The 17,737-nt window shown below is 34.8% G+C and overlaps 1 protein-coding gene across 4 annotated transcripts in view; it reads left to right on the plus strand.

The window, feature by feature from the left end:
• The window catches only part of LSM14A (LSM14A mRNA processing body assembly factor), a 98,151-nt gene that overhangs the window by 21,146 nt on the left and 59,268 nt on the right, over positions 1–17,737 (plus strand). For all 4 annotated transcript variants that reach the window (XM_014838093.3, XM_070499297.1, XM_070499296.1 and 1 more), the window contains exons 2-6: positions 6–169; positions 2,562–2,691; positions 11,091–11,213; positions 15,536–15,712; positions 15,983–16,048. In XM_014838093.3, the coding sequence (XP_014693579.2) occupies positions 6–169; positions 2,562–2,691; positions 11,091–11,213; positions 15,536–15,712; positions 15,983–16,048 (660 nt within the window). The remainder of the gene's footprint in view (positions 1–5; positions 170–2,561; positions 2,692–11,090; positions 11,214–15,535; positions 15,713–15,982; positions 16,049–17,737) is intronic.

A 17,737-nucleotide genomic window follows, 5' to 3' on the forward strand; every position in this document is an offset into this window, starting at 1 on the left:
CCCAGTTCGGTCCTTTGGTACAGAAGACAGACCAACAGATCGTCCAATACCACCTCGAGATGAAGTCTTTGAATACATTATATTCCGTGGAAGTGATATTAAAGACCTCACTGTTTGTGAGCCGCCAAAACCACAATGTTCTTTGCCTCAGGACCCAGCTATCGTTCAGGTAAATGGTAGTAACTTTGTCTTGGAGTGTAAGTAAACTTCATGTACATGACTAGCCTTAGCTTTTGCCTCTTCTGGGTTTTTGGTGTTTTTAAATTTTCTCAATTGAATGGTCATGTAGGTTACTATTTCTTAGTTATCTAGATACCTAAAATACTTGGATAATGTTTTTACCTAGGTTTTCTCTTTAGATCATAAGTTTGGGCTAAATAAAGTAAGAAATAGCTGAGGAATTTATTGTTATTTATTTTTTTAATAAGGCTGATTTATTTATTTATTCTTCGAGGAAGATTAGCTTGAGCTAACTGCTGCTAATCCTCCTCTTTTTGCTGAGGAGACTGGCCCTGAGCTAACATCCGTGCCCATCTTCCTCTGCTTTAAATGTGGGACACCTACCCCAGCATGGGTGCCAAGCGGGGCCATGTCCGCACCCGGGATCCAAGCCGGCGAACCCTGGGCCGCCGAAGCGGAATGTGCTAACTTAACCGCTGCACCACCTGGCCAGCCCTGGAATTTATTTTTATCATAAAATATTTTCTAATTTCAACAACAGTTCAAATAGCGAACATTTATTGAGTTCTTGAGCTCTAACTGTATGAGAAGCACTATCCAAAGCACTGCATGTAGAATGAGTCAATCCTCACAACACCTTCTGAGCTTGGCACTATAATTATTCTCATTTAGACAAGTGAGGAATATGTATATATGATATTTATTTTTACTCAAGGGCATAGCTGATTAAACGCTTGTGGCCCTCATAGTTTTCTTCCTGAATGCATTTTCTTCTCAATCTTTTTTCTTGCCAGAGTCTTTGGTCATTTGCACTGAAATAATGCTTTTTGATTTTTTTTAGTAGTGTAATACTTCTGGATTCTTTTAAATTAACGTTCCCTTTTTTGTGCTGTGAGTGATAAATTCTTAGTTTTCCACAAAATAGATTCTTAAAATGTATGTTATCTTGCATAGGATTTGTTTTACTTCCAGCTATTAAAATACCTGGGGGGCTAGCCTGGTGACGTAGTGGTTGGGTTCATGTGCTTCACTTTGTCAGTTTGTAGGTTTGGATCCTGGGCGTGGACCTTCCACCACTCCTCAGGCCGCACTGTGGTGGCATCTCACGTAAAATAGAGGAAGATTGGCAACCGATGTTAGCTCAGGGCCAATCTTCCTCATCAAAAAAACATACTTAAAAATAAAATTCTAATAAACTCTTCTAAAGAAAACATAAATGGTATATAAAATTAGAATGGAAAAAAAGAAAGTGCCTTTTAACATTTATTTACTATTTATTTTTCCTGAATAGAATATAAGATAAGCTTTTTAATAAGAAATGGTAAATATGATTTCTTGCAATATAAACTGAAGAAATTCTCTGCTTTCATCTCTACCCTCGCGTTTTAGTCTTATTTTTGAGGAAGGAATCCTGAGAGAATTTAAACTGCTTAAATGGAGGGAGAGAAAACACATTCTAATAGAGATAGCTGCCTACACCAAAGAATAGTGTTATCTGATTGTCTCATATATATCTTTTGATAATTCTCCAGGGAACCAATTAATAAGTAATTAGCTTTATGGAATGAGAAAAGCCAAGAGAGCACAAATCAAAATGGTGTTGAATAACTTCTTCCACCCCCCGTAAATTTTGGCTTCTGATCTTTGGATTCATTAATTCAAGTGGTATTTGTTGAGCACCTGCCATGAGCCTAACACTAGCAGTGAATACACAGACAGGGTTGTGCCATCAGTGAGCTTATGTCCTGGTGGCTGTATACTTCATATTTATATTATGAAATATTTTATATTAAGATAAATTAGTGTATAAAGTGTGCATGTGTACATATTAAAATATATTTTATGTTTAGTAAGTTAAGGGTTTTATAAAATGTTCTTTAACTTGATAACCATATTTAAAAATGTAAATGGGTTTGTGTACATGGTTTGTTTCTGCATCTCTTTCCTATAAATTTAATAGTATACCTTAAATTATTGAAAATAAGAGTAAAATCAAAGGTAGATGTCTTATGTTAGCACCAGACTAAAACTCAGAATAACCAAATGTGATTTTTCTCATATTTTTTAAGCAAAGTTATTTCACTTACTCAAGTAACTTTTCCTCAGTTCTGTAAATCTGCTATAAAACTCCTAACTCAAGAGTTTATTGTAGAAAAAGTATTTATAAATCACATTGAGTGTAATTGATGTATATACAAATATGGAAATCAGAAGGTTATTCGACTTTTAATTTTAAATGCACATTGTAAGTTTAAAATAATTTCTTTTGTGTCTAGTAGTTGTACTTTAATGGTTTTCTAAGAGATGTAAATATCCAGATTTCTTTCTGTTATGTCCATGTTGTTTAGAGCCTGGAAGAATAACCCATGATCTTTCTTCAGTCTTCGCTAGGCTCATCTACTTCTTCATTCCAGTCAGTGGGTTCCTATGGACCTTTTGGCAGGATGCCAACCTACAGTCAGTTCAGTCCAAGTTCATTAGTCGGGCAGCAGTTTGGCGCTGTTGGTGTTGGTATGTTATGCTTTTTTTTTTCTTTTCTTTTCTTTCTTTTTTTTGGTAATTTCCCTGTCTTTACCACAAAGATACATAAAACTTACCACCTTTTCTAACCTGTTATTTTAAAGACTTTATTTAATATCCTTAATGACTAATGGTTCTATAAAGGTCATCTCTCAGAGTAGTCACATTTTTTTAAAACCTGGATATATCCAATTACAAATTTCATTCAATGTTGTTTTAAAGTTACATAAGATATCCATTTAAAATAAGCATTTTTTCCCCAACAGATAGGTTTTCAAAAAAGGATTGAAGATAATGCTATTATTACTAGGGAATAATAATACCATTAAGGAGTATTTACGTTATGTAGAATGTGGATGGTTGTCTCATTTAACACCACCTATGATAGATACATAGAGCGTGTTTGAGGGCATGGTGTTTTGTTTCTGTCGTAAGGTTTTAGAAACATAACACTATAAAGAGAATATATAGGAGGGCTGAGCTGATAGTAGTCCTACTTGTGATTGGAAGACAGAGGCACACCTTTTTGTGTGCAAACGCTAGATGTAATCAGATCAGTTCAGTGTTGTTTTCGTAGTTGCATTTTTGACTCTTAAGTACATCTTTATTGAAATTCCCACAGTAAAGAATAACTTTTTAAATCTCAAACTTTAACCCTTAATCTTTTTTAGTTGCACTGAAGTAATCATTTATCACTTTACTTTGTTTCACTGAATCACAAATCCAGTTTCAAGTGAATCTTGAAACTCGTTAATGTACTAGCAAATTGTTAAAATTAATTCCTTTCTATGAATATACTTTTTAATATAGTTGTGACTTTTCAGTATGTAAATTGTTTTACTTATTCACAAAATAAAAAAGGATGAGAAAAGTTAAGTCCTAAAATTGAGTGAATACAAATAGAAACAACTGCTGCTGGTTTGATAACTGGTTATAAAATTGATAACATAAACACACAGAGAAAATAATTCAAGTAACTTTTACACTCTTAGTAGGATATATTATAAGAACAAATAGAACTGTAAAAAAACTTGACTTAGGGTTTGTAATTGGTAGTGGTATTGGTGGGGTTTTTTTTGGTGAGGAAGATTCCCTCTCAGCTAACATCTGTTGCCAATCTTCCTCCTTTTTTTGCTTGAGGAAGATGATTAGCCCTGAGCTAACATCTGTACCAGTCTTTCTCTATTTTGTGTGTGGGTCACCACCACAACATGGCTTGACAAGTGATGTAGGCCCACATCTGGGATCCGAACTCACGAACCCAGGCTGCCGAATTGGAGCGCCCCAACTTAACCACTACACCATGGGGCAGGCCCCTGGTGTTGTTTTGTTTTTTGTTTTTTGTTTTTTGTGAGGAAGATTGGCCCTCAGCTAACATCTGGTGCCAGTCTTCCTCTGTTTTGTATGTGGGCACCATGGCTTAGTAAGCAGTGTGTACATCCATGCCCGGGATCTGAACCCGTGAACCCCGGGCTGCCAAAGAGGAGCATGCAAACTTAACCACTGTGCCACTGGGCTTGTTCATTTTGAAACTGTCTTGTCTATATCACTGGCTAGGGCAAATGAGTAATATATTGATGTTATTGGGAAATGGTGTTCTTACTGTGGAGAAGGGCGATACAAATATGGAATGGGGAAAGGTAGGGAAGAACCCTGCACTGCTGAGTGTGAATTGGAGGTATGAGTATGAACTCAGTTTTTTAAAACTGGTTGTTTCCTGACTCTCTTCATGGAAAGGGCCTAGAAGCAATGATACCCAGTAGCAAAGAACATGTGTAGACCCAATTCTTGGTTTCTAAATACTATTCTCCACTGAAAGGAACCTAGGCCCCTTGAAAAGAAGAAGAAAAGAGGAAACAATGTTCTTTTTTAACAGAAAAATGCCAGCTAATAAATAGAAGGAATGGTAGATAGAGAAAATCACCATTTTGTGATCGCCTGTTTAATAGCTAGGATTATCTAAAAGCGTTGTGTGGACAGTATTGGAACAGGATATTAAAATAGTTTCAGAGTATCATTCCACAGTTTACTTATTATTTACAAAGGGGATAAAATGTGTCTTTGTAATGGAGAGATCTGATGGTCACCATCTTAATCAAGTCGTCAGGTTTAACAGTGGCCTTGCCATAGTGAAATGGTTATATGTCTCCTGATGTGATGATATAGGGATAGAGGGGGTTACACAGCTTCGTCTTTGTGGCGTTCTTGCTGAAAATGCAGATTCTAATCATGAGGAAATGGATATATCTCTAGAAGGCCAACCTCTTTGAAGGAGTCACTGTTGTGAAGAGCAGAGAGGCAGCGGGACACCTTTAGACTTGGGAAGACTGAAGAGACATCGCATCCAAATATAATGTGTGGTTGGACCCCTGGTTAAAAAAAAGTTGGTAAATGGGCCAGCCTGGTGGCATAGTGGTTGGATGCACATGCTCCACTTTGGCGGCCTGGAGTTTGCAGGTTTGGATCCCAGGCACAGATCTGTACACCACTCATCAAGCTATGCTATGGCAGCATCCCACATAGAAAATAGAGGAAGATTGGCACAGATGTTAGCTCGGGGACAATCTTCCTCAAGCAAAAAAAAAAAGTTTGTATAGATAATGTTTTAGGAACTACTAAGGGACTGTGTATGGACTAAATGTTGGATGGTGTTATTATTGTTGATTTTCTTAGATGTGGTAATAGTATTGTGGTTAGCTATATAGGAGAATGTCTTTGTTTTGGGGAGATGGGTTTGAAGTATTTAAGGATAAAAGGTCAAATTGTCTGTAGCCTATCTAGGCAAAAGAGAAGTGTGTATATCACAATATAAACAAATGAAGAAATGCAATAAATGTGGCAAGATGTTAGCAGTTGGTGAGTCTAGATGAGAAATATATTGGTCTTCAGTGTACTCTTCTTTCCATTTTGATATTTTTCAAAATTAAAAAATTTAATTATTTAATTCATTTTAGACTTACTCTTGGCTATAAGACTTACTCTGGAATAGTGTAGTTTTGGTCCATGTACCTCCTATCCTATTCAAGTAGTAAGACCAATGTTAATTATAGATATTAAATCAAGATACACCCTGTGTTAGCTATAACTGTTAGAACCCTATTCTGAGGATTCAAGTAAGGGATGATTGCAAATTATGTTATCCTTTTGAGACTCTTCACTAAATTGAATAGTTGGCTAACTTTGGGATTATTATTGTACTTACCTCCTACGTTACTGCTAAGTTTGCATGACTTCATGTGTATAAAGTGTTTGAACAGGGTCTAGCACATAGTGTCTGCATAGTAAATACTGCTTCTGTTCTTCACAGTCTGCTCCTCTAATGAAAGTATTTCATAGTGGGGAAATATATATTCCTTGTAAATGCTTTTATCTAATTTTAATATTATTGGGGGTTGCTGGTTTAGTGTTCTTTCGGTGTCACAAAGGTAGAGGGTTTATTGATGTTTTCCATGTCGGTAGAATAATTTTTGTAGTGGCAAATTGTGTTTGATTGTTTGATTTCCATGTTGGTAGGATAATTTGTGGAGTGGCTAATTAGAAAACTATATAATATTTAGAAGTTGTTAAATGAGGAGGAGGAAAACTGTAGCATTGATTAAGCTGCAGATGTTTTTTAGAAAAGGAATTAACTCAGCTGTAGTTCGTGTTGGCATAGCTTAAGCCAGATTTTAATCTAACCCTCTTGTTTTCATTTCCAGTCCCTAATATTCTGATTGAAAAAGGAAGCTTAAAATCAGGATTACACTGTTGCTATTTGATTGGGAAAAGAATTTTGCATTTTAATTTTCATATATTATTATAGTCATTTTACAGTTTTGTTTGCAATTTATATTGTGAAAGATTAATATTATTAATAGTTATAGAGCTTCTAAAAATAAAGATCTACAACCCAACAGAAAATAGACAAAGGTTAGGAACTAACTTTGCCTTTTGCAGAAAAAAAATATAAATGGACCTTAAACATGGAAAGATGCTTAAATTTTGCTTGTAATAGATATATAAACTAAATCTGCACCAAGACACCATTTCTCATTATCAATTTGGCGAAAACCCAAAGATTTGAATATCTACGCTTTTGGCAAGATTGTGGGGAAACAGATACTCTCATACATTGAAAGGAATGATGCACAAGATAAAATTAAGGCACTATTTTTTTTAAGCTGATGCTAAAATAATTCTCATGTGCAAAGATTAGGTCATTATTGGCTTTAATTTCTGGACCCTTAGGAAAAATTACCTCACAGTAAATGAAGCAGCAAAACAGTCATGGCATGCTGTGGAAGCCTCATCATACTCTTGTGGGCAAGGTAGAGAATATTGGCTGAACAGACAGACATATGGGTACATTTCAGCTGGCTAAATAATCAAACCATATTGGACGATGATTCTCTTAGGTCTCCAGTGTTTTGTACAGATTAATTTTTAGTCACTGAGTTTGATGAACACTTAAAAGGCATGTTTATGAACTTTACAGTTAGCATAAAGCCAGGAGGGTATTCATGCATTAGTGATAACAGACTGAGGATTGTTAAAGATCTATTTTGGTAAAGTGTAAAGGAATTAAACCTTCCAGTTAAAAGGCAGAGGTCATCAAACTGAATTTTAAAAAAAAACAAGACACAACTATATGATGTTTATAAGAGATGCAGTGAAAGACGGAAAGTAAAAGAATAGAAAAAGGCATGACATACCATGCAAACAATAATAAAAAAACTATTTTAGATAAATTAACATCAAACAAAGCAACTTAAAGATCAGGAATATGACTAAGATAAAGAGAGATTCTTCATAATGGTACAGAAAGCAGTTCATCAGGAAGCTTTAACGATCCTAAATGCATATGTAACTTTTACCCAACAATTGCAGAATATAGATTCTTTTCAAGTAAACATGGACTGCTCAGTGGGATAGATCAAATCCTGGGCCATAAAACAAGTTACATTAAATTCAAAAGGATAGAAATCATGCAGGGTATCTTCTCAAACCACAAAGAAATTAAATTTGGAATTAAATAATAAAGATAAATTGAAAAATATCCAAATAATTGGAAATTGAGCCAACTTGTAAATCCTAATGAATCAAAGACGACATCATAAGGGAAATTAGAAAATATTTTTTCATTTAATGATCATAAAACACAACATATCAAAATTTGATTGGAGGTTAAGCATTGCTATGGGGAAATTTCATACCTCTAAACACATATATTAAAAAACAAGAATGTTTTAAAATCAGTGCTCTAAGCTGCCAGCTTAAGAAGTTAGAAAAAAGGGAAAGAAAATTAGCTCAAAAGTAGTAGAAGAAAATTTAAAAAGCAGAAATCAACAAAGTAGAAAAAACAAAAATATGTATAAGATCAGCAAAGCCAAGAGTTGGTTCTTTGAAAAATTTGATAAAAGTAACAAGTCCCTAGCAAGACTGATCAAGGGGAAAAAAAGACCCAACTCACCAATATCAGGAATGAAAGAGTAGACATCACTATAGATCCTAAAAGGATAAAATGAAGATATTATAAATAACTTTATTTCAACAAATTTGACGTCTTCAATGAAATGGACAAATTCCTTGAAAAATACAACTTGCCTAAACCAACACAAGAGGATATAAAATCTCAATATTCCTGTATCTGTTAAAGAAGTTGAAACTATAATCTCCCACAAAGAAAATCTAGACTGTTTGCTTTAGTGATATTCTGTCAGTTAGGGAAGAAATAATTTTACCAATCTTACACAAACTCTTTGAGATAATGGAGGAAGAAGAACACTTCCTAACCAAATAACCAAGGCAAGCTAAGATACCAAAATCTAATGAGTTCATTACCAAAAAACTTACAGCTCACCGTCTCCTAGAAACATGTATGTAACAGTTCTTAACAGAGCATTAGCAGTGGCAGGCAGCAATTCATGAAAAGGATAATACGTAATGACAGAGTGAGGTTTATCTCAGGAATGGAAAGATGTTTTAACATTTGAAAATCATTAGTAATTTACCACATTAGCAGCATAAAGGAGAAAAACTTCAGTCCCAAGAGATACAGTACAGGCATTTGATAAAACTCAATACCCATTTATCAACAACTAAGGGATGGGAGGCAATTTCCTAAATGTGATCAGTGAAATGAAAAGCTTACAGACATAATGATGAAATAATGAATGCTCTTCCCTTGAGGTAAGGAATAAAGCAAAGGCAAAATTGTCTATTATTTAGTGTTGTTCTGGAGGTCCTATTCAGTTCAATAAGGCAAGAAAAACACAAAAGATTTAAAGGACGGAAAGGAAAAGCTAAAAATATCTGTATTTGAAGGTGATGTGGTTGTGTGCGTAGAAAATGCAAAGGAATATTCAAACCACTAGAATGAATAGATAAATTTAGCACAGTAAGGGGATACATGGTAAATATATAAAAATCACCTGTATTTTTGCATTCTAGAACAAGACGGTCTGGCAAACTATGGCCTGTGTACCAAATCCAGTTACCCTCCTGTTTTTGTAAATAATGTTTTATTGGACAGCTACACCCATTTATTTACATAACATCAGTGGCTGCTTTTACACTACAAGGCAGAGTTGAGTAGTCATAACAGATCATATGGCCTTAAAAGCCTAAAATATTTTTTGCCATCTGGCTACTTAAAGGTAAAGTTTGATGGCACCTGATCTAGAACAGATTATTGGGAAGTGAAATATAAGGTGCAACACAGCTTATAATAGCATTAATAACATCAGATACCCAGGAATGAATATAACCAAAGATATTTTAAAAGCTCTCCAACAGACGTTCTTTACTTTAATGGTTAAAAGCACGTGTACAATGTCCGTTTCATAGGCTATAAGTCAGGCTTCTTTAGTTCAAGCCAAATCGGTTTTGAACCCAAATAGTTACCCCAAATATCTCAATATATGAAAATCTCTTGTCAAATTGAAGAAAAACCTCATCTTTTTTCAGAGTAATATGCACTCGGGTTCCATTTAGTAGGTGTTTATTGAGTTCCTGCTAAGTGCCAGACATTGCACCAGGAGGAAGAGATATAGAGACAGACAAAACACGGGCCAGGGCCTGGCCCCGTGGCCGAGTGGTTAAGTTCATGCCCTCCGCTGCAGGCAGCCCAGTGTTTCCTTGGTTCGAATCCTGGGCGCAGACATGGCACTGCTCATCAAACCATGCTGAGGCAGCATCCCACATGCCACAACCCACAATGAAGAATGTACAACTATGTACTGGGGGACTTTGGGGAGAAAAAGGAAAAAAATTAAATCTTTAAAAAAGAAAAAAAACACGGGCCACCTGTTAGTAAGCCCTCAGTCTAACATGGAAAAGACATTTTTGCCAGTGGGACAGAGATGGGAGTGGGAGGTGATGGTTATTTGGAAATCTTAAGGAATGAACAGGAATTTGCCCTATCTAAGGTGGTGAAAGGAAGATATTCCAGGCAAACTTTACAGCCTGAGCACAGAGGCGTAACATAACAGGGTGACAAGGAGACCACAAGAGATTTATGCAAGATAAACACATAGATGATATCTTTATTTAAAATATAAACACAAGTAAACATACATGTGTATTTATTAAAATAAATGCATGCATCTTATAATAAATAAAGACTAATAAAAAAAAAAAGAACCTCTACAACAGTGAGAACAGTGGTTCTCATTGGAGAGGGGTTAATTTTACCCCCCTCTTGCAGGGGACGTTTGGTAATGTATGGAGACATTTTTAGTTGTCACAACTAGGGGATACTGCTTGGATCTAGTAGGTAGAGGCCATGGATGCCACTTACCATCCTTCAATGCATAGGGCAACCCCTCACAACAAAGAATTCTCTGGCCCAAAATGTCAGTACTACTAAACTTGAGAAAACTCAGCTCTACAATGAAAACCACAAAACATTGCTGAGAGAAATTAAAGATCTAAATAAAATGGGGAGTGGCATCCTGAGGGGAAGCATTAAAATGGACTGGAGTCCATTGTCTGTTGCCTTGGAAATGCTAGGAAAGCTCTTCATAGACCCGTCTGCTCATGTGGCTATTTGTGCAGATACTTGGTATTAAAATAAGTGAACCTTACTGTTGGTGTGGAATGTATCATTTCTGCTACTCCATCTGATGTGGGTACTTGCTCTCCCATCTGTATAACTGCCTAGGACACTGTTGTGTATGTTACAAAAATTGTTTGCATTCAAGGATGCTGGAGTGTATATTGGCTTGCTTTATCCTATATTGTCAAAGATTTCTCACACTATTTTTTGATGTACTTTGAAGAATTTCTGGGATTATTGAATCTGCGCAAGTATTATGTGGGAGTGACAGTTATCATTATCATTAAAATGGTATATTACTTTATATAATTGAAAAGTTAAAATTTTTTTTGTCATTAAAAAAAATCTCTTAAAGCTGGAAGCTCTTTGACATCATTTGGAACAGAGGCATCAAACAGCGGTACCCTATCCCAAAGTAGTGCAGTTGGTTCTGCCTTTACACAGGATACAAGATCTCTAAAAACACAGTTATCTCAAGGTAAGCTGCTTTTTCTTGCAAATATTTCCATGCTAAACTTCTGTAGTGTTGTCTTTCTCTGAATGTAAGAGCTTTTGCAGTTTGTAAATGACGTGTAATTTCTATTTGATTCTTTTAAAATTTGTCTACTAATTGCTGTTGCAATAAGTATGTTGTTGAACGACTTCCACTGTTTAGACTTTTTACAATTCTTAGATCATAAAACTGACACAATGAACATTCTCTAAGTTTCACAATTTTTTGCAAAGCAATTATATAACTTGTATATAACACTTAACTATATCAGATCAGTCCCAGACTCACCCCTGAAGAGGGACTATCCTTGATGAGTTTGAAATAGCATCTGAAAAAACAAACTATTCATTATGCTGTTGTGTCTTTCCTAGCGTTCTCACAGGATCTAGAACAGTGATTCTCAATGTAGACCACCCACAACCAGATCATCTGGAGTGCGTCCTAAAGATGTAGATCCTGAGAACTGCCACAGCAGAGTCTCTGGAGCTTTAAGAGCTCCATTTTAATAAGCTTCTTAAAGGATCTTGTTTCATTTTTTAAAATTCTTTTTTTCCACCAGCCAGTCTTATAACCTTCAGTGATCCCAAGATTCCATATTTATTTTTATCTTCTGCTAAAGTGGATGTTATCGGCTCATTGCTTTATATGGATGTTTACTTTTAAATAAAACAATGTGAAGTCCTCAGAAAGATACTATAATCATAGGACAATATTTTTAAAAGTTATCGAGGGTAAAATCAGACCAGTGCTAACGTAATCCTATGTATCTCTCCTTAGATATTTTGAAATAGTTGTAGTTGCTATTATTCATACTGATTTTAAATAACTTTTTAATTTTTTAATAGTCTAAAGATTTGTTGCAGATGAATTAGAAACGCAGTAAGCTTAGGGAAGAACATTAAAATACCCATTATCTCACTACCCAGAAATAGCAGATATTTACATTTGGTCCTATATACTTCCAGGCTTTTTTCTAGGTTAATATAAGTGTATATTTTTATGTATGTTGGTTTGTTATTTTTTTTAAGATTTATTTCCTGGAGAAAATACTTAATCTTTTTAAGCGTTAGTTTTCTAAACTGAGGAACTTTACTGGTAACAGACTTACTGTGAGGATTAAATTTTTTAAAATTTATGCAGTGCCTTTAGCATACTGCTTAACACATAGAATGTGCTCAGTAGATGTTAGCTATCTTAATCAATAGCCAACATTAACCTTAACATTGAAGCACCAGAAGAGTTTTTATCAACATCATAAATAAGGATGCCTGTTTTCATTGCTACTCAGCATTGTTCTGGAATTTTTAGCTAAATCAGGAACACATGAAAAAAGCAAGAGGCATAAATATTAGGATTAGTATTATTTGCCAGTGCCTTTGGAATTGAGAATTCACTGAAAAACCTAGAACTAATAAGAGACTTAAATTAGATAGAGGTAAAATGTAAAGTAAATGTACAAAAATCAATGGTTATCCTCAAACCTAACCCATTGATTATGTAATGAGGATAAAAGAAGATGCTTGTAATAATGAGAAATAAAATTGTGTATCAAATACATAGTAAGAAATATGACCAACCTCTATGATGAAGAATACAAAATATAATAGAGGGATATAAAAGAAGCCACACATAATTGAAGCAACATATCTTATTCCTAGATACAAAGATTTAACATTAGGAAGACTTTACTTCTCATATTAATTAAATTTACTGTACCTTGAGTAAATCCAAATGCAGTAGTAGAACTTAATAAAACAGATACACAGACTACCTTAAAAGTAAACATGGAAGTATAACTGGACATATTTAAACAATAAAAGTAGTGAGATAGGGCTTCCCTACTTGATAACAAAGCATACATAAAATAAAGCAGTGCAGGAATAAATTTCGAGATAAATGGAACAAATGTGGGAAACAGATCCAAGTATAAATAAGTAAGAAGTATGTGATAAAGATACTATTTTTAAATTAGTAGAGAAAGGCTTGCTGTCCAATAAGTGATGTTGGGACAGACAAGTGCCTGATCATTTGGGGAAAATAACTCTAGATTCCTTCCCTCATACTTAGAACTAAAATAAATTTTAAATACATTGAAATGTTAAATATGAACTTGGAAAAGTTTTTTTTATTAGAAGAAAGAGGTGTATTTGTATAAAACAATGGCAGAGAAGGCCTGGAAATCTGCATTTAAATTTCACTGACTAAAATTTCTGAATTTTACAAAATTAAAACACCTAGAATTTTCTTTTAACTATGATAAGAATGTAAAGATAGCTCAAGGGGTATGTTTTTATTATGCTGAAATAGCTTCTGGGTTTATTCCTAATGATACGTCCAGTATCGCCTATATTTCCTTGTTTATAAGAAAATTGCCACCCTGACTGTTAGGCTTTAATTACAAAAGTTTTTAAAGTATGCAACAAATAAGTTCTTACTTGCTGTGATTGTCCTGTCACTTGTAGTTCTGTAATACTTGTGAGTCACAGGATCTTTTCTCAGAGAAAAGCCTTGGTGGGGTCGGCCCCATCACCGAGTGGTTGAGTTCGCGCACTCTACTTCCGCGGCCTGGGGTTTCACCAGTTCAGATCCTGGGCGCAGACCTGGCACCACTCATCAGGCCGTGTTGAGGCGGCATCCCACATGCCACAACTAGAAGGACCCACAACTAAAAATATACAACACGTACCGGGGGGCTTTGGGGAGAAAAAGGAAAAATAAAATCTTTAAAAAAAGAAAAGAAAAGCCTTGTTGAAGTAAGTTTTGTGTACTTATAAGATCATTAATGTAGTATTGTAAAATTAGCTAAACAATAGGTTTCTCAAAAAACTTACCACTTATTTTGTAAATCCTTTATAAGGTGATAAGTGATTACAAAATGATTTATCATAGGCCAAAACTTAGATAAACCACCATTAGAATCAGTGGGGAAATTATACATTGTTTCTATAACTATATAAATGGCAGAGTAAACCTTGGCATCTTTAAATGCCTGGATACGTGTTTGTAGTTGCATACTTTTGATAACCATAAACTTGGGGAATATCACTAATAAACAGTCCCTGAAGCATCTGGTGCACAACCACCAATGTATTGTCAGCACTCACCAATTGACCAGTTGTTTGGTGCCTGTGCAGATATGCACAGGTAGGTAGTAACATTTGACGCATATTTGGGATTTTTTTTAATGTGAAATTAGCATAATGATTTAAGCAAAACATATTTTGGTGCAATATCCTGGGATATGAGAGCACCTTGAGCAGAGATTTATTGCGAACATTATAGGGACAAAAGAAATGATAGGAGCACCAGTGTTACATTCTTCTGTTCATACTGTGACCAGGTTCTAACCTCATAAAAGGAAATATGAGATTTGTAAGTACAAAACCCATATTAAGCAAAACGTTGCCAAGAGATTTTTCAAATGGCAAGGAGTGAGTATGGCTACTGTGTAATTATCTGAAGGGTTTATTTGTTGCTGGCCTTTTAGTATTGATGTTTAATTACCGAAACCCCTAAGGTATTGAAGAACTTCACCTAGCTTTCTAATTCTTTACTTCCTTTGTAATAGAAATTTAATATAGATAATACATATAGTTATAAAGGTATCAGTTGAGGCATATCTTCAGAAAGTATTAGAAAAGTTAAAGCCTCTGAGCTTGATGGCTGAAGTGTTGGTATGATCTTGTGGTGTGGTTATTGGGGAAAGCCTGCATCTGACCTGCCTTTACCATGATCTTCGATAATATTCCTGGAGAATCTTGTACCAGGCAGCAGTTTTTGAAAAACTTAGTTAACCCTTATTCCATCAGGTAGAAATACAGATAAAGTTTGAGAATTTTTTGTTTGTTTGTTTGGGGGTTTTGTGGTTTTAGAAATTTTTTTTTTTTTAAGATTTTATTTTTCCTTTTTCTCCCCAAAGCCCCCGGGTACATAGTTGTATATTTCTAGTTGTGGGTCCTTCTAGTTGTGGCATGTGGAATGCCGCCTCAGCGTGGCTTGATGAACGGTGTCGTGTTTGCTCCCAGGATCCGAACCAGCGAAACCCTGGGCTGCTGAAGCTGAGCACGCGAACTTAACCACTCGGCCACTGGGCCAGCCCCTGTTGTTTTAATGTTTCTTTACCAACCTGATGACCAGCCCACTAAAGGTAACCAGTTTTAAACTCTGGTCTAATAAGTACATGAATTCAAATTTGTGCTAAGGATTTGAAGTGGTAGAAATAAAACTCTAGATGATTTTTTAGGGTCTAGATTATTTTGAAAACCCCAAAGGATAGGGTAGTTTCTTATCTTTTGGTTGTGTTTTAGGTCGTTCAAGTCCTCAGTTAGACCCTATGAGAAAAAGCCCAACCATGGAACAAGCAGTCCAGACCGCCTCGGCCCACTTACCTGCTCCGGCACCTGTTGGGAGAAGGAGCCCCATATCAAACAGGCCTTTACCATCTTCCAGCCAAAAAGCAATAGAGAATCAAGAGCACAGGCGAGGTAGAGCTTTAGCTATTTACTGTTCCTTAATTGACTAATCCATGTTTCATTCACCTTATTTTCATTAAAAAGATATGAATGATCCTAGAAGGTTTAAACTGAACTTGATTGAATGTTCAGTCTTTCAAATTTGACTCAAAGTAGTGATGGTGGTGGGGGTATAGATTTTTTGGTTTTGTTTTGGGGTGTTTTTCCCCCCTATTTCTAACTTTACTGAAGTTTTTGATTATGAGTGCTGAGTTGATTTGTCCATTTGTGTGTCTTTTATAGCTGAAGTACACAAAGTTGCAAGACCAGAAAATGAGCAACTCAGAAATGATAGCAAGAGACAAATAGGTAAGTTAATTGGATCTGAAACCCATATCCTTTGGCTCTTGATAGAATATTTAAAATGTATGATGCATAATTAGCATAGAAAAAAGAACGATGAGGGTTGGTCACTGTAAAGGAGTAGTACAGGGGAATTTCATTGTGGTAACCGAACATTGTGTTCTGTTCTTTATGTTAATTATGGTGGTGGTTGTGTGGATCTACATATGTGGCAAAATGTCATAAAACTATGTGTAAAGACATACCCAAAAATGAGTACATGCAAAAACTTGAAATCTGAATGAGATCTGTAGTGTAGTTAATTATATGTTGTATCAGTGTCAATTTCCTGGTTTTGATAATGTTCAGTGGTTAAATAAGATGTTACTGTTGGAGAGCAAGCTGAGTAATGGGCACATAGAACCACCTCTGTACTATATTTTCAATTTTTGTGTGTCTATTTTAGAATAAAAGCTTTTTTAAAATCATCATTACATTTCTGGAATAAACCCTACTTGATGGTAAAGCAATTGTCTTTTAATATATTCTTGAATGTTATCTGCTAGTAGGGTTAGTACACTTAATATATACATCATTGTATGGCTTCCTCTTCTCTACTGTCTCTTGTATTTTTTATGTTTTTGTGTCAGTTTCATGTTAGCATTATAAAATTGCTTTCATTGTTCTCTATGCTTTTAGGAATGGAATTATCTCTACCTTAAAAGTTTGGAAAATTTTCTCATCAAAATTATTTAAACCCTGAGTCCTCTTTTTGAAGTAATTGTTCAAGAACTTTAACTTTCTTTCATGATTATTGATTAAGATTGTATACTTACTTTATATGTTTTGTAATCTGTAACATTTACCCCAAATTCATCCGTTTTATTAATATTTTAAAATTTATTAGGGAATAAATTATAATTTAAAACTCTTCCAAATTAAAAAATAGAGGCAATGTGTAATTACCATACATAGGTAATAATTGGAAAGTGATTTTAGCAAGCTATATATGATATTTTTAAATGTATAAACACTTTATTTTTCCTGTACATTTTTGTATGGTTTTGTGTATGCTATGTGCCATAAAGTACAGTTTTTGGTTTGGTTTACTGTATTTCACTTTTTTTTTTATTTGGACCCCTCTTTCAAAATAAAGTAATTGCCATACTTCCATCATGTAAAAATTACATAAAATAATAAATAACAGTATATATTTCACTGCCCTTCAAAATTCATCCCCCAGAGGTTCATTAACAGAACAGTGAATATTGTTTCAGATTTTCTTTTCTTAGGATTTTACAAACATGGACTATACTTAAATAGTTTTTAAGACAGAAAGATTGTGCTTCCTGGCTTGTGGCCAAGGCATTTTTAATAGTAGAGTTGAATGTTTTAAACATCCTGCTTGTCTAGATTTAGGTGTCTGGATACGCTGCTGTGGGTTTTTGTGGTTTGGTTTCTCAAACTAGGGCAGTTTTGCCAAACTTCCACCTGTCTATTACTCTGTAGTCCCTTCTGATCTTTGTCAGTGTATATTAAACATTTCACATAATTATGATCACTGAATTTATACTGCTTTTGTCCTCTGTATTTTTCTGTTAAATCAAATACTATTTCATATTCTCTTTTATTTTTTTTTAATCTTAACTATTTAAGTTAAATAAATCTTGTGTTGGATATTTGGGTTCTCAAGTTTTCACTATAATGTATGCTGCT

The sequence above is a fragment of the Equus asinus genome, chromosome 26 (assembly GCF_041296235.1).
Source record: "Equus asinus isolate D_3611 breed Donkey chromosome 26, EquAss-T2T_v2, whole genome shotgun sequence".
Lineage (NCBI taxonomy): Eukaryota > Metazoa > Chordata > Mammalia > Perissodactyla > Equidae > Equus > Equus asinus.